A 17376-nucleotide genomic window follows, 5' to 3' on the forward strand; every position below is an offset into this window, starting at 1 on the left:
GACAGACAGACCTACAGGAGAGGGTGAGACAGACAGACAGACAGACAGACAGACAGACTGACTGACTGACTGACTGACTGACTGACTGACTGACTGACTGACTGACTGTGGAGCTTGTGTATCTGCTACTTTAGATGCTTTTGTGTGACTCTGTAGTATGATCGAGTAGGACGTTAATTTACAAAAGAATTACGGAGATCAGAGGTGTCTGCCCGACAACGATATAACACACTCAAGGCCTTATCATAGTCCGAGGTGTAGAGCTATCACCTCACATTTTTAGGTGATAAGCTATCACCTTTTTAGGTGAAAACAATGGATCATAGTCACGGTGAAGTCCTATCACTGTGACTATGATGCCTCAGAAACCAGGGGGCACACTGATTGGTCTCACCCAATGTGAAGTGAGCGGTGGTCGTGTTGGCATCCTAGATTTGAGTCCAGGATGTACAGGCTATGCTACACACACACGTTTTGCTATGGCAAAACGCTGAGGAAAAAGGCTACAGACACACACACAGCCACTCTATGGAGCGGTTTACCACTGCTCAAAAACAGAGGAGAGATGTCGGGTGATTGCTCTTCACCGTGGCTAATGACGTAATGTTGTAGTTTTCTGACTTTAAAAGACTACACCCCAGTGATAGCTTATCACCCCATGATAGGGTCTTCAGTGTTCCTAACGTGTGTGTGTGTGTGTGTGTGTGTGTGTGTGTGTGTGTGTGTGTGTGTGTGTGTGTGTGTGTGTGTGTGTGCGTGTATTGCGGGGTCAGAGGGGAACTCGTCGGAGCTGGATGAGGATGAGGATGGTGAGGTGATGAAGACTGAAGTCCCTCAGACTCCAGACCAGGAAGTCTTCCTCAAAAAACACTTTTTTGTCACCCTGAACGACACCAACGCCTCAGGTATAACAGTCACACACAATCACACACACACACACACACACGCACACACACACACACACACACACACACACACACACACACACACACACACACAATTTATACTTTTTTTCTTTTATCCAGAGTGATAAGCAAAGCCTGATTTATACTTACTAGGAATGGGAGTCGCCATAAGCGATGTTATCGTTTATCGTGATTAAAAACACTCACGATAATCGTATTGTGTGTGTGTGTGTGTGTGTGTGCGTGTGCGCGTGCGTGTGTGTGTGTGCGTGTGACAGGCCAGAGTTCCAGTGAGGGCGTCAGCATCTCTTCCAGGTTTCTCTCTCAGGGAACAAACAGGTAAACGAACAACCCTACAATGCAAAATAGCACCAAACACAAGCTGGCCTGCCCTGTACACCAATTAGTCAGAGAATATTATCATTATTATTATATACAGTACATATATATATATATGTTACAGTATGTTTGGGTAACTCAGTACGTTCATTGTAAGAGCGCTTGTTTTGTCGTTCACCACACACCAATCACCACCAGATGGCGACGACAGCCATTCACTAGTGAAGGCGCTGACGTCACTCGTTTGCGACTCTCTTTCTTTATTTACTAGCCTAGCTCGGCAGTGTTTAGCCATTAGCTTACTATGAGCTAGGGAGCGCTCCATTGTAGTCACTTGGACAGGGCGTTTATCGTGGGCTTGCCCAGGCCTTACGGCCTGGGCATAAATATAACGATTGCATTCACCACGGCTTCGTAACTCGCGCGGCGCTCCGCCATGTCCGCCGCTTGCAATGTTGTGGACAATCGAGCGGCTCCGCCTGGAGGACATTGTTTTGGCTCAAAGCGACCGCTTGTTCCGCCCCGTGCCGCACGACGAGTGCTCCGTTTCTCGACCGTACTGTTTCTCTATCAAACCGTGACATATATATATATCCACAAGTTTCCGCGGGAGTTTACTGGAGACTATCAGGACCAAACTTCCGGGTTTAACAGCAGACATACAAGCTCATGTTGCGTCGCAGATGCAACCCGTTGTGAGCTTGTAAATCGGCGGCGGAACCTCGGTGCAGACGTTTGCGCAATGCACTATGGGCCGTAGGAAACTCGTGGATATATATATATATATATATATACACCTGTATATATTTATGCCATTGTTAACACAAGGCCACGCAGTGTGATATTGGGAGGGAGTGAACGGTTTGCAGGGACATACAGAGACATATCATTTATAAATAAATTCTTACGTTTTCAAAGTGCCGGTATGTCATCCCAACGAAACTCCTCACTCTGTCGGCTGAAAAGACGTGGACTGACGGTGTCACGTTTATCAGAGGAGACACAAGATGCTCGCTTAACCCATTAAGACCTGGAATTATTTTATTTAGCTTTAGCTATTGAAAAATAGCAGATCTACAAACCGTGATTTTCTTTTTTGTGCAAATCTTTGAATATATATTTTTCAAAGCAAACTTTTTTTAACTAAAATCTCTGCTTCTGCTGGTCCCTGGAACAACATATTTTGAGATGGGGGTCTGTGGCCAAATACATGTAATGTTGTGGGTCCTTGACATGAAAAAGTTTGTGTACCGGAGGAATTGGCATGATGACTAAATTGGGAGAAAAGTATAGAAATCGAAGGAATTGGCCAAACAAAACACAAACACACAAACTACCCTCCTCTTTTCTCCTTCTCTTACCTCTCCTCTCCTGTCCTCTCCTCTCTCCTCAGGTCTGTGTTTCCATTCGGCAGCAGCAGAGGAGGAGGAGGAGGAGTTGGAGTGGAGATGAAGGTCAGACCACTGGTGTCTGAGGTGAGACCACTGATGGACCAGAGCCAGGACCAGGAGATGAAGACGGCTCCACAGAGCAAAGAGGTCAGAACCTCCTGTGTGCTGTAATGTAACAGTCAGGGACGTGCTGGGCCCCTGATTCAGCCCGGGAAAAAGAGTTGGAGAGGCCCCTCACTGCGCGCTATAGAGAGTTATATTTCGTCGTTGTCGGGTGGAAACCTTGTATGTCCAAAAACCGTTTGTTTTGTATTTATCATTTTAAAAATTATTTAAACTAGTGAAAGTGCGAGGCGTTGTGTGCTTGTAGATCGGCTGTTTTCACTACTTTTGTGAGACGGCCTTGTATGATGAAGCAGGGCTTTGCTTTGCGAAAAGATTTACAAATTTTAAACTTGGAGATCCAAGGTTTCTTCCCGACAGTGACGATTTACTTTGTTGGCCGCCCAGCTAGGGTTGGGACTCGTTAGGATTTTAACGATTCCGAGTCCTTAGCGATTCCCTCTTAACGATTCCGGTTCCTAACGGTTCTCTTAACGGTTCCAATATATATATTTTTTCATATTTTCTGACATCCATTATACAATTACATAATAAACACAACTTAAACCATGGAAAATGAGCTTTATTAAATGACTGCACCCATTTCACTTGGTTTGAACACTGTTCAGTTAGGTAGTCTGGCTGTATGCATGAGTCCAACATGTTTTGTTTTTTTAAATACATATATATTTTATATATATATATATATACTCTATGAGCGGAGCTGGCCGTTTTTGACCTGAGCGTGAGCAAGCTACTTTTCAAATGGGTCTGAGCGCCGACCTCCTCCGCTCCTAGCCGATCCTGTTGGGGCCGCGCGCCACATGTTGCCAACAAACAGTTTGTCTCGGCTAGTCCGTGGCTGCGCAGCCACGGACGGCACCGTGAAGAGGAGAGGAGACAGAGAATTCCCTTTATCAAGATTTCACAAAATGTATCTATCATCCACACAAGTAGGCTAGGCTATGTTATAATAAGTAGCCTACCTTGTGTCAGTTAAGCCAGTCAAAGGATACGATTTGAAATGCAAGTGATTTCTGATTTGGCTGAATGAAAAGCACACGACACGAGTCGCCTCCCTCTCTCGGTTGTGGTAATCAACAATAACCAACAGGATTTAATATTGCCCATCTTAAAAATCCAATGCCTTAGATTGCCTAGACAGATCTCCATCAAGCCGAGGCTCACATTACCGCAGGCGTTTGTGTTGGGAACACACTGGCGAAGGAGAAAGTGTGTCGGACATGGTAGGAAACTTATTTATTTATTTATTGCTGCTTTTTGACGACCCTGAGCGGAGCGCGGAGTGCGCGGTGAGCGAGCGATACGCAAATCAAGGTGAGCGGCGGAGCGGGGGGGAGCGGAGCGGCGGGGACGACGACATGAGCGAAGAGTGAATGGTACCATAGACCCCTGGTCAGCGCGGAGCTGCTTTCTGTCTGTCCCGCTCCACTCCGCTCGTGTGCTCTGCCTGACGTCACCACTCACCACAGACAGCTGCTTGCAATGGAATGCACACAGCTAATGCGCGCTGAGACCCGTTAAGAGAATCGGACCGGCAAAAATGATTGACCCGGTTCTGGACCCGCTATCATGGAACCGGTTCCTAAAAAGAACCGGTTTCGGGTCCCAACCCTACGCCCAGCCCCTAAAATGGAACGAAGGCTGACATTTTATTTTAATTTTTTTCCTAATGGCCGGCCTGGACCGGCCGGGAATGAACCCGCCGTTCGGGAGTTGCCCCGCTTTTCCCAATGGCCAGCACGTCCGTTTCGCGCACCACTCGGTCCCTTGCTCTCTCTATCTCTCTCTCTCTCCTTGCCCTGAAAAACGCATTTGCAACGAAAAACGCAGCAGTGTGCAACCACCTTTAGTCCACGTTTCTCCGTAACGGTGGTCTCCAGAGAAAACGTCTGAATTTTGCTTCGTTCTCACTTGTTGTTGTGCGTCTACATCAGGGGTGGGCAACTTTGATGATGGAGAGGGCCACTATATTTATATTTTCACACTCACTCCAGTGATGGGCCACATTACATTTTGTTACTGTCGAGGAAAAAACCTCTCATCTCCAGTGAGCGTAGCAAAAATAGACGATCTGCAAGCTCAAAACGTGTCGTGCTGGAGTTAATTTGAATACTGAATTAGCTTTTGTTATTTTTACATTGGAATCCTGAAATGTAACATTTTGATTTAATTTCAAATTCATTTATTTATACTTTTTTTTTTACTTAAAACAAATACATTGGATGTAAAAAAATACTAACATTGTAATAGTACTATATACTGTAAGTCATTCAATTACTAATAGACTGAAGTAATTAATGCGGGTCAAGTTTTCATTCTAACAGCTGAAATGAATATGAACTAAATGAACTCGGTCCGTTTTACTGAGACCAGAAGGTTTAAGTGGTGAATCTGTGTCTGTATCTTAGGAGACGTGGTCGTCCTCACACATCCAGGACCAGTGTCAGAAGCAGAAGCAGACGGGGAGCCAGGAGACGACCCAGGCCTGGACAGAGGATGGGGACCCGGGTCCGGGTCAGGGTCCAGGTCCGGTCCAGAAGTGGGACAGACCGGCATGGGTACAGGACCCAGCCCTCCAGCAGCGACCAGGGACCCCGGACCACCAGGCTCCAGTGGCGGAAAAAGTACTCTATATTTCTTACTAAAGTGAAAGTGTCAATGCTGCCATGTTAGAAGTACTCTGTTTCAAGTAAAAGTCCTTGTAACAACGCACGCATTGTGAGCATTGTAGATCCGCTATTTTCGAATGGCCGGAATGTATATATGGTTAAAAATGGTTAATGTATGTTTTGCGATAATAATCGATCTACAAAAGTAACTAGTAACTTACGTTTTCAAATAACTTTAGTGGAGTATTTGGATCTGAGATGTATTGGAGTAGAAGTAAAAGTACTGAATATGGTACACAGTACAACTACCTCAAAATTCCACTAAAATCCAGTACTTTTATTTTACCGCATTTACTTTGCTCATAAGGCCATCACACGCTTAGGACTCTCAATAATTAATGACACTGATCATCCTCTGTATCGCTACTTCCACCTCATGCCATCAGGGCGAAGATTAGTCTCCCATCACTGGAGCGGTTGCGTCACATCCGCTTTATCTGGCCTCGCGAGACTAGGCGAAGATGCACAACCCTGAAGTGGCACACTGTTGGGCCTAGCAGGAGTTTTGTCCCCTCAGCCATCGCTGCACTAAACAATCTACCTCGCCCGCTAGGATGGTCTTCTGTGCATAGTGGGGTCCTGATGATCTGTCTGTGTGATATCTTTGTGTAACTTGTGCTATAAGCACAATATATGTGTGTTTTTTTGTTTTTTGTTTTTAACAGACTTTTTTCTTTCTTTATTTTTGATTATTATTATTACTTGAGTACATGTACTTAGTTACCATCCACTGCTGACAGGGTCTGACGAATCTGGATCAGGATTCTTCCCCCGGTCCTCTGCCTCAAAAGGACCCTCAGAAGGACCCCCAGAAGGACCCCCAGGAGAAGTGGAAGCGATCTGACCAAGAAGACCAAACCCAGACCGGGGTCCTCCAGCAGGGTCCCAGTTCCTTCCAGGTATGGGCTGTCATCACCATTGGGACGTTTTACGTGACGATTGATTAATTGTCACACAAAATAATTGTGATTAACCATATAATTGTGTTTTTGAACATGATGAATACAATTACATTTCTGTTTTGGTATTAAGTGTTGAAGTTGCACAGGGGGCAGATATGACAGCCGCAACTCAGGAAGCATACAAATCTCCATAGGCTTAGGAGATGAGATGAGATATACTTCATTAATCCCCAAAGGGAAATTAGGTGTGACAATACATAGATCCTACTGGACAAAACAAGGAAGGACACAACAAACACATGGACACAAACACAAAAGACCTGAGCCGATCCATGACTATGCACGAGGGAGAGAGTTTTTATAAATTGTACAGTCTGATGGCAGTTGGCAAGAAATAACGTTTATACCGCTCCGTGTGCATTTTCGGGGGCTCCAAAGAAACAGCTTTATCTCGGAATATAATTCTTTATCTCGGAATATAATTCCACAAACTCTTTCTCACGGCTACACTGTGCCACGGCGGCTCACAGCGCGGCACCAAGTGCCGTGCTGCGAGCTTGTAGGTCTGCTATTTTTGAAAAAGTCGTGAAAATGTGTGCAAATCTTTGAATATATGTATTTTTAAAGCGAACGTTTGTAACTCAAATTTTGCTTCTGGGTGGTCCCTGGAACTAAATATTTTGAGATGGGGGTCCGTGGCCAAATAAATAACTTTTTGGGGGTCCTTCACATGAAAAAGTTTGCGAACCACTGACATAGTACAAGAACAGACTAGCCCAGTTAAGTGAAAAGGACCTTTTCTTTGACGATGGCTGGCCAGATTGCTGACATAGAAACATAGGGTTTTCAAAAAACCTTAGAAGGATTCAAAAGACACTTATAGAATCGGGTCAAAATTCTAATTTTCACGATTTTTCGAAAATAGCAGATCTACAAGCTCGCAGCTCGTGAGCTTGTACATCTGCTATTGTTCAATAGTTAAAGCTTAAAATAATGATACACAATAATTGCGACCGTAGGTTGCAGTTTAGTATCAAAACCTCCACCGGCCGTCCGTCGGTCGGTCGGTCGGTCGGTCGGTCGGTCGGTCGGTCGGTCACACGTCACACGTCACACGTCACACCTTTGCCCTGCTCATATCTCCGCATCAGTATATAGGGCTTGTTTGTTTATTGTATGACATCACGCCACATCATCAGCTGTGGACTCTGTGATGTCATCGTATCTCCATATATGGCCATCTCCGTATATGGAGATATAAGTCGTCCATGCCCAAGTATGGGCTGGTGAGGTCAGACTTTGTGTGATGCGTAGGTTATCTCCATATATGGAGATTCAACATTCCAGGCAATGCTCTCTTCCCTGGTGAGAATTGCCCCTTTATATAGGGCTTGTTTGTGTATTGTATGACATCACGCCACATCATCAGCTGTGGACTCTGTGATGTCATCGTATCTCCATATATGGCCATCTCCGTATATGGAGATATAAGTCGTCCATGCCCAAGTATGGGCTGGTGAGGTCAGACTTTGTGTGATGCGTAGGTTATCTCCATATATGGAGATTCAACATTCCAGGTGTAACTATGGCTGCCCGTATGACGTGAGAGGTGGAGGTTGTGATATTTGTGGAGATAAGCGACCAACGGTCGCTTATCTCCCGATTAGGGAGTCTTACTGGTGTGTACCCGTTCTAAAGCATAAAATAAGGGTTAAAGTAATAATGTGATTGCGTACTGATGCGTTCCAGGTCTAAATATGGGTTAATAACTTCATGCTTCCAGGCCTACTACTTCCAGGACCAAACGCAGAGCAGCAAGGACCACCAGGTCCACACGCCTCCAGGAGAGAACCTCACCAAGGTCTCCTCCTCCACCACCCCCTCCTCCAAGCAGCAGCAGCAGCAGGAGGTCAAGGCTGCTTCCCCTGCTCCAGAGAAGCTCTCCTCCTCCTCCTCCTCCTCCTCTGCGCCTCCTCCCCTGGCCCAGCGCCTCACCCCCTCCAGGCGGAAGACTCAGACGGCGGTCCTGGGACCCGTGCTGAGGACCGGGACCTCGTCTGGGATCCGCAAGGCCCAGTCGGTCCACAGCCTGCTGTCTGAGGGAGGTGAGAACACTGGAACCTTATGTTGGTGTTGTCATTATTCATGTTTACGTTGGGGTCACGTGAGACACACACAAAGTCTGAGACCACTCGGTCGGACGACAGTGACGCACACGCACGCACGCACGCACGCACGCACGCACGCACACACACACACACACACACACACACACACACACACACACACACACACACACACACTTTGAGCTAATATGGCCATTTATTATTGTTTCAGAACCCAGAATTAGCTGGGTTGGTCACTCACTCACTCACTAGCCTCTGAAACCCGGGCTTTTATTGTGGCGTTCGGAAAATATTCACTCACTCACTCACTCACTCACTGACTGATTGCGACCGTCAGGTCGCAGTTACTATCAAAACCTCGACCAGCTGTCCGTCAGTCCGTCCGTCACACGTCACACTTTTGCCCTGCTCATATCTCCGCAACCCGATCCATGCCAAACCACAACCTCATCACAATCATCAATTCTCACATGACACTCTTCTAGCGCCACCATGTGGCAGATTCTTGCAAAACACATTTATGGACACAGTTCCTACAATTTTGGCCCTAAAATCACGCAAATCGGCACACAGTATGTCTACACTCATGTCATCAACATGGATCTGTCCCATTTAGCGCCACCTTTAGGCCGATTTTTTTTAAACACATTTTTGGACACTACTCCTACAGATTTTGCCCTAAAATCACGCAAATCGGTAACAGTATGTCTACACTCATGTCATCAACATGGATCTGTCCCATATAGCGCCATCATCAGGCCGATTTTTTCAAACATATTTTTGGACACTGCTCCTACACATTTTGCCCTAAGATCACGCTGCGACCAGACGGTCGCCTATCTCCCGATTAGGGAGTCTTACTGGTAAAGCTCTGGTCTGACGTCGCACTCAACATTAACATTGCTTATCAACATCAATTTGTGCTGCCTGGAGTGACTTGGAGTCCAGGCACACAAACACTAGGGACCACCAGTAGTTCTTGAGGGGGTTCCAGGTGGTCCCCAGCTAAATGACGGAGAGTTGGTAACCAAATGGACCATTATAGAACTCTTAGAGTGTAAAATGTTATGCTCTCAAGAGAACATCTGCATTACTTAATTTACAAGAAGTTCTTTAGAGAACATAGAAAAAAATTATAATTAGTAAATAGTTAATATGATCAACACTTTGCCTGTTAGAGATCCTATGGCACCAACATCAATACAGCATGGAATCATGGACAAAATCCTATCCAACGACAACCCAATATTCGTACGTTTTGGGAGGCTAAACCTAACCAATGGTGGTCCGTGGCTCAAATGCAGAATAAACTATAGATCTGTACTCTGTCGAGGTGCCAACTTACGGTAACAGAAAATGGATTCTACACTTCCTTGTTTTCCAAAGCGACCGTATTGTGCTCGGGGGACGCCCAGCACAGCACGTTCAGTACTGCAAGGAAATACTTTGTTTAGTTTTAAGTTTTTGGTCAAATTATTGATTGATTTATGAAGAAACCATGTAATTATATCGCATCGGTGCCATATCAGCCTGTCGGGATCTTATCACTGGATAATGACCGCTGAGGCAGACGTTATCCCTTACAAAGACGTTATCCCTTACAATGTAAGGGATAACGTCTGCCTCAGCGGTCATTATCGTAAGGCTTACATACGCAAAAATAATGAATATATGATCTCTCCGTAGATCCCTCCCAGTCGCCACCATGTCGCCCATCCAACTCCAAGGACACGGCAGCGGCGCCCCTCCTCCCCGCGCAGCGCCCCACCACCCTCCCCTCCACGCCCAGGCGACGGGCGCTCTCCCCCTCCTCCCTCCCCCCCGGCTCCTGCCCCTCCCCCGCCCACAGCCCCAACCCCTCCTCCTCCACCGTCACCTCCTGCTCCACCCTACCCAGGAAGCAGCGCTCCTCCTACATGTCTCCCACCACCTCCTCCATGGCCAAGATGTGTCGCTCCGTCTCCATCGGAGACGGACTCAACGAGCTCTCCCCCTCCGCTTCCTCCGAGGACTCCGGGAGCTCGTCGGAAAGCCAGACCGCGGCGGCGCCGTCGGCAGCGATGATGTCGACGCTGGCGACGACGACGACGGCGTCCCACGCTCATCTCCGTGGCAACAAGCCGGGTGGGGGAGGGGGGGCTAGCAACATCACCCCCGTGGCGGTGGTTCCCTCCAACAACGCGTCTGTGGCCCCTGCGGCGCCCCCCCTCGCCGCCATAGTCCCGCCCCTCATCTCCACCTCGGCTGGTAACCACGCGGCTGCCGCGTCCTCTTCCAAGGGTCTCCTCCTGCAGTCCAAGCTGACCAGCAGCAAGCCCCTCCCCGACAAGCCCTCGCTCACGCTCTGCCCCTCCTCTTCTGCCAAGACCTCCTCTCCTCCCCCCTCCCCTTCCTCTCCTCGCCCCTCCCCCTCCTCTTCACACTCTCCGGAGGAGGAGGAGGCACCGGCTCAAAGCTCCGTGCCGGAGCACGCGGGGCCTACGGCGGAGCTGCGCGAGCGGGCCCAGACGGAGGCCGCCTCGACGCGGGAGCCGCAGGGTGAGGCTCGTCTTTTACGGCGTGTGGGCCGCCCTTGTGCTAAGATGCTAACGTGTTGTGCTAACCTGGCATTTATGATGCATGTTGATTATAAACACCATATTACTTTATTGCTTTGTTAGGGTTGCTTGATGTGGAAAAAATGGGATGAACTTAAAGGAGTAGTTCACCCCCAAAATGACTTTTTTTCTATTGATTAGTCACGCTATGGAGACTAGAGTTAAAAAAAAAAATTTGGTTTTTGTCACATTACACATTACACACTACTCTCCATGGCATGACTAATCAATAGAAAAAAAGTCATTTTGGGGGTGAACTACTCCTTTAAGGCCCTCTTGTTGTTTTCTTTTAATTGGCCTGGAAATATATTTTACAAACAACATCCACAAACAACATGAATATGACACTCATTCTCTGTCTGTCTGTCTGTCTGTCTGTCTGTCTGTCTGTCTGTCTGTCTGTCTGTCTCTCTCCCTCCCTCCCTCTCTCTCTCTCCAGGTCAGAGTGTGAGTGTAGAGTTGTGCAGATCAGTGGTCAGTGAGCTACAGGCGTGTGTCCAAAAGGCGGCAGACGTATACAGGAAGGTGAGAGGAGGCGCCGACTCCTCCCCCGAGCAGCAGGAGATGTCCAGGCTCCTATCAGACGCCTTCCTGGCTGTCCGGGCGGAGCTCAACGCCCTCCCGCCAGCTCTCACTGGATCGCCCACCGCCAGCGCTGCTTCACCGCCCTCGCCTTCGCCGCCGTGCATTGTGGGTAGCGGCGTGGTCGCGGTTGGGGAGGAGCCGGGGGTGGCAGGAGGAGGAGGTGAGGAAGAGGACGGGACTCTGGCTCTCTTGGAGCGCTACTCTGTTCTCCTGGTGCAGGCTGTGGAGAAACGCCTGGAGCACAAGTACTCCTAGAGCCGGGCAGGGACGTGCTGGCCATTGGGAAAAGCGGGACAACTCCCGGCCGGCCATTAGGAAAAAAATAAAATAAAATGTCGGCCTTTGTTCCATTTTGGGGGCTGGGCGGCCAACACATTAAATCGTCACTGTCGGGCAGAAACCTCGTATCTCCAAGTTTCAAATTTGTACATTTTTTCGCAAAGCAAAGCCCTGCTTCATCATACAAGGCCGTCGCACTAAAGTAGTGAAAACAGCAGATCTACAAGCACACAACGCCTCACGGTGCGAGGCGTTGTGTGCTTGTAGATCGGCTGTTTTCACTAGTTTAAATCGTTTTTAAAATGATAAATACAAAACAAACGGTTTTGGACATACAAGGTTTCCACCCGACAACAACGAAATATAACTCATGTACAGTAATTGGCCCACTGGCTTGTCACTTGTCATGATCTGAAATGGCAAATCTTTGAGTAGCAGCAGCGCTATAGAGAGAGATCTCTCTCTCTCTATAGCGCGCAATGAGGGCCTCTGCAACTCTTTTTCCCGGGCTGAATCAGGGGCCCAGCACGTCCCTGCCGGAAGGGACCAGGCACACAGTGCACACACAGACATCAAAGGGGGCTTGAAGCCCCTGCCCTTTTTTATCCGCTTGTAAAAAAGTGCCCTCTCCAGAACCATGAATGCAAGTTTTTACTACGGTGAAAGAAAACACGGCCTCTTTCCATGCCATACCTGAAGGCAGCATTCAAGAGAATGTCCTTGTCCAAACTCTCCTGAACTACAATGCAGCAGAATTGCCTTCTCTGTGTAGAAATAGAAATCCATTCTCCAGTATTGACTTGATTATGCTTAGTTCGGTGTGGTATCACGCACCGAAAATAGACGACCTCCAACCTCCAATCTCAAAAATAGCCGACCTCCAAGCTCACAACGGGTCATGATGTGTTGTGAACTTGGAGGTCGGCTATTTTCGAGGTTTTCACCAAAAGTCCCTTTTAGAAATGTCAGCCCCTGCCTCTCTAACATTCTCTGCACGTCCCTGTCCGGGACCACCACTAGTTTGGGTCCCAGGTCAAACGTCTGATTTCGCTTTTGGGTCTTGAGCTAAAACGTTTGGGACCCTCCAAAATGGACCATTTGGTTCCATGTGCACACTCTCGGGGTTAAATGAACACTAAGGATTGAGATTTTCTTTTTTTTCTTTTTTATTGGGGGTCCGTGGATTCATGCATATCAAACTGGGGCTCCTCAAAATGAAAAAGAAAAGCTCCTCCTCCTCTTAGACGAAGGATCTCAAAGCCATTTTATTATCTTGGGGTTTCGGTGTCATTTTTGCCCGGGAACAATAATCGTCTTAAATGACATTGGATCTTTTTATTTTATTTTATTAAAAGCATGCTATGTGTAGGTCAATGATACTTGGAATGCTTTTTCTTTTTTTCTTTTTTCTTCTTTTGTAGAAGACGCTTTTTTTAGGACTGTTCTTTTTGTATGAAGTTGTTTTTTTCCCCAGTCTTAACTACAAACTTGTGGATCAAAGCGCATTTTTTGTAACGGTGAAACTGGTCAGGTTTTTGTTCATTAGAACATCAAACCTCACCCACGCATGCATGTATGCATGCCACACACACACACACACACACACACACACACACACACACACACACACACACACACACACACACAGTAAAATAATACAATAAATGTTCCTTTTATTATGCCAGCTTAACCACTTTCAAACCCGGTCTCCCCTATTTTGGGCAGAGTTATCAAAACAGTTTTTCAAACATTTTCAAAAATACAAAAAAATAAAAATAGCGAAAATAGACACAAAAAAATGTTCAGCTTGTAGATAGTCTATTTCTGCTATTTTGGTTTAAAAAAAATACAATAAAAAAGTAATATATATGCAGCCAGTCTATTCTGCTGTTTGGCTGTCGTTGAGATGAAAACGTCGGACAATCCCTGCTTTCTTGTGTTTCATCGTAGAAGACATTATGAGCATCTCTCAGAGTAGGCATGGGACGATATGAAAATTTGACCAAACAATTTTGATTTACGATTATTATCGCGATGATCAAAATATGCTTAAAAGTCTTAAAAAGTCCACTTTTCTTAACCACTTTGAACCCCCCGGCATCCATATTTCTGGGGGAGGAAACGCTTGCCAAAGTCATTTGGTACCGAGTGGAGAAAAAGACTGTATCAAGTACGGTCTTTACAGGTCCGTATTGGTTTAAGTGGGTACTGGATATGCAGCTCGGCAAATGTGAACAATTTCACGATACATTAAAAAACCCCTGCGATACGATTATTGCGAGCATCTTTTTTTTTTTTTTTTTATCTTGATAAACGATAATAACCATTATGGTCCCATCTCTATCCCAGAGAGCATCACTTTTTTCCCCTTTTTTTGGGAGGATGGGTCCCCTGGTTGGCTGTTACCTGATGTTTACACAGACAAACAGCAGGAACTGTTTTCTGCTCACACTTTGTTCAGCACTTCTGTCTGTCTGTGTCTCTCAGACAGACAGACAGTCTCTGTAAAGGGGAGCACACACTGAACGCGGACGGCTGCGCAGCGTCGCGTTGCGGTATCGACGCACTTTAAGTGCCGCGCGGTAACCCCAACTGGATGCGGCGCGCTGCCATACAGCACATCCATTTCCCCCGGTGGGAGGAACCATGGGAGAACATGTTCACCGCGCTGCAACGCTGGAAAAATAGAACAGCGGCGTATCGGCAGACCCACGGCGTATCGGCAGACCCGCGGCTGCGCGCGTCTGACGGCGCCGGTGTGGGTTAGTTCATTGAAAATAATGGGGCTGTATGTTTTGACGCGCCGCCTCCGCGTCCAGTGTGTGTTCCCCTTAAGACAGAAATGAGGGTTAGACTGAGTTTGTCACTTACTGTAACACTTGCATTTGTGTCGGAGCACATGTCTTAAGAATGCAGTTGTTTTTCCAACATCAGCATCGTTAGCAATACTGGTTGTTTTATTGGGGTTTTGGGGTTTATTTATTATTATGAGTTGGGTGTTGCTTCACATGTATTACATCTACTAGTGGGACACTTTGCGGGAAATAGGCCAGAAGTCTACAAGTTAACAAAGCCTCAAAGCGCAAGGCACTGTGCATTTGCAGATCTACCTTTTTTTTCCCACAGATGTTTTGTCTTGGGGACACTAGGGTTCATGTGGTTAGAGTTGGTGTGATTACAAGCTTCGGGTTCCAGATGTGAAGGTCCAGGGTAGACGATGACCCAGAGCCCCCGCCTCCGACTCTGTGGCTGTGATTGGTTAGTCTTACTCTACCTGCCTGGTGAACTAACCAATCATTAGCCAGAAGAGTCTACCAGCCAACCATTTGGTAGGGGCCTGTCTCCTGTTTCCCCTAGTCTTGACGCTAGTACATGTACAGTATGTCGCAGACTCGCAGGGACTTACCCTTGATACTGAATGCCAAGGGGATCGAACCCCAACCTTCCACTTTCAGGGCGGACACTCTAACCACAAGGCCTGAGCTGGTCATAATATTTGTCATAATGATGAAGTATATAGGGGCTTAAGTGGTTCATTGTGAAATGTGTTAATATTGATCAATATTGTCCTATTTCTTGCCTAAAATGGAGCAAGCGTGTTGAGTGGGTTCTTTGCAGTGGAAAAACACCATAACACCAGGGTTATGTCTGTGACACCTGTGTACACAACACTATAACACAACTACACTATAACACTAAACACACACTAAAACACTGTAACACTACAGCATAACATTAGAACACACAATGGTACAATATTTTAACAATCAATTGTCTAGTCTTAAATGAACACAATCCATCCATGTTTCCACTCTGAGTTGACTGTGTGTGTACTGTATGTGTGAAGAGAGAGAGAGAGAGAGAGAGAGAGAGGGGGGGAGAGAGAGAGAGAGAGACTGTTACAGAATCATGTATGAACATTTCTATGTATGTACTGTTACTGTATGTCTATTTATTGGTTGAAACAGGTCCATGGACGTTTTTTTTTTGTGTCACCTTTTCTTTTGTTTTAAGACTACTGATGGATAAATGTTACATGATGATGAGATGTTGTGTTCCACAGAGACAAACAAACTTATTGTTTCACTGCTCCGATATCATGTCATGTTGTTGTCTTCAATGCTGTTGGATGAAAACCTACGGTAGTTTCTCTCTAGACCTGGCAGTGGTAATATTTGTCCCAACATTTCGTCACTGTCCGGCTCAAATGTGTAATTTCTTTGGTAAAGTAGAGCTCTGCTTCACCTAGACTTTCGCACTAGACTAGTGGAAAATAGCAGATCTACAAGCGCACAACGCCTCACGGTGTGAGGTATTGTGTGCTTGTAGATTGTCTTTTTTCGCTAGTTCATATCATTTTTTAAATGATAAATGCAAAACGAACGGTTTTGGACATACACGGTTTCCACCTGACGACAACAATTTACTGTATACCTGTGAGATGCTCTAAATACAGCCTCATATATCCTACTTATGAACTCGAAACAACATCATTTTACATACTTTTAGGTTTTTTTGCTGGCCCTGAAGAGTTGTTGAACTTCTTCAGAACTTAACTCAAGTTGAGCCTATAAAAGAATAAACCCTAAACAATCAATTGTACACTTTAGGTTCAGTTTCAACAGCAGTTGACCAAAGGGGACTGAATGACAAGGTACCAACGGACAGACAGAAGGTGCTCAAAGTTTTGTGTCAAATGTAATTATTAAAGTTTACAACACTGGTTTTAACTTTTTGTTGCCTTAATGACTGAAGTAAAGTTTTGAGTGAGGTATTTGTCTTTTTTTGGTCTACTGTAATTCCAGTATGTTTTCAATATTGTCTTATTTCTTGCCTAAAATGAGCGAGTTGAGTGGGTTCTTTGCAGTGGAAAAGCACCATAACACAGCCATGGTTGATTACTCACGCCACGGAGACTTGAGTTCAATAATATTTTTTTGTGTATTGCATTCTTAAGGCAAAAATGTGATTATAGTAAATGTACCCCCATTGATTCCGGATTCTGGGTCTGGTTTGATCTAAGAAACGCAAGTCTTGAGATTCTGAGTGATAGGATAGCTATCTAATTATCGGACTCTCAGCATAGAGATTCCATAATCGAATCCTAGGCTGTTCTCCTACAGTTCAATGTTGGAGTATTTTTCAAGGCAAAAAATAAAATAATACAAAAAAGCCTTTACTAAGAATAAGAGACCTATGCTACGAGTGACTGCGACAGAGACATCATAGTGTGGACAAACTCAAAAGCATCAGGAGATACCTGTTGAGGGCCTAAAGGTGCCTTGGCTCAATGGTGTGGTTGCGTGAGTCACGCAACCACACAGCGTGAGTGACTGTCCCTGCTACAGACAGGTTTCAGACAGGTTCAAGTCCCATGCCCAACTTTGGCACCTCGCTGTTCCTTCACACTTTAACCTAGCGAGCTGAATCAAAATTCAAAAGATCCACCTTACTGTG

General features: G+C 46.1%; 1 protein-coding gene across 1 annotated transcript in view; it reads left to right on the plus strand.

The window, feature by feature from the left end:
• Positions 1 to 11895, plus strand: part of LOC308305924 (mitogen-activated protein kinase-binding protein 1-like) — a gene marked incomplete at its 3' end in the record, with an annotated part of 134672 nt that extends 122777 nt beyond the window's left edge. Inside the window, exons 27-35 of the mRNA XM_080750821.1 lie at positions 774 to 905; positions 1184 to 1244; positions 2638 to 2782; positions 5170 to 5385; positions 6171 to 6329; positions 8116 to 8437; positions 10145 to 10818; positions 10891 to 10996; positions 11495 to 11895. Coding sequence (XP_080606947.1) covers positions 774 to 905; positions 1184 to 1244; positions 2638 to 2782; positions 5170 to 5385; positions 6171 to 6329; positions 8116 to 8437; positions 10145 to 10818; positions 10891 to 10996; positions 11495 to 11895 — 2216 coding nt within the window. The remainder of the gene's footprint in view (positions 1 to 773; positions 906 to 1183; positions 1245 to 2637; positions 2783 to 5169; positions 5386 to 6170; positions 6330 to 8115; positions 8438 to 10144; positions 10819 to 10890; positions 10997 to 11494) is intronic.
• Positions 11896 to 17376: the final 5481 nt, after the last annotated feature.

This window comes from Nannobrachium achirus (assembly GCF_963921795.1).
Source record: "Nannobrachium achirus genome assembly, chromosome: 20".
Lineage (NCBI taxonomy): Eukaryota > Metazoa > Chordata > Actinopteri > Myctophiformes > Myctophidae > Nannobrachium > Nannobrachium achirus.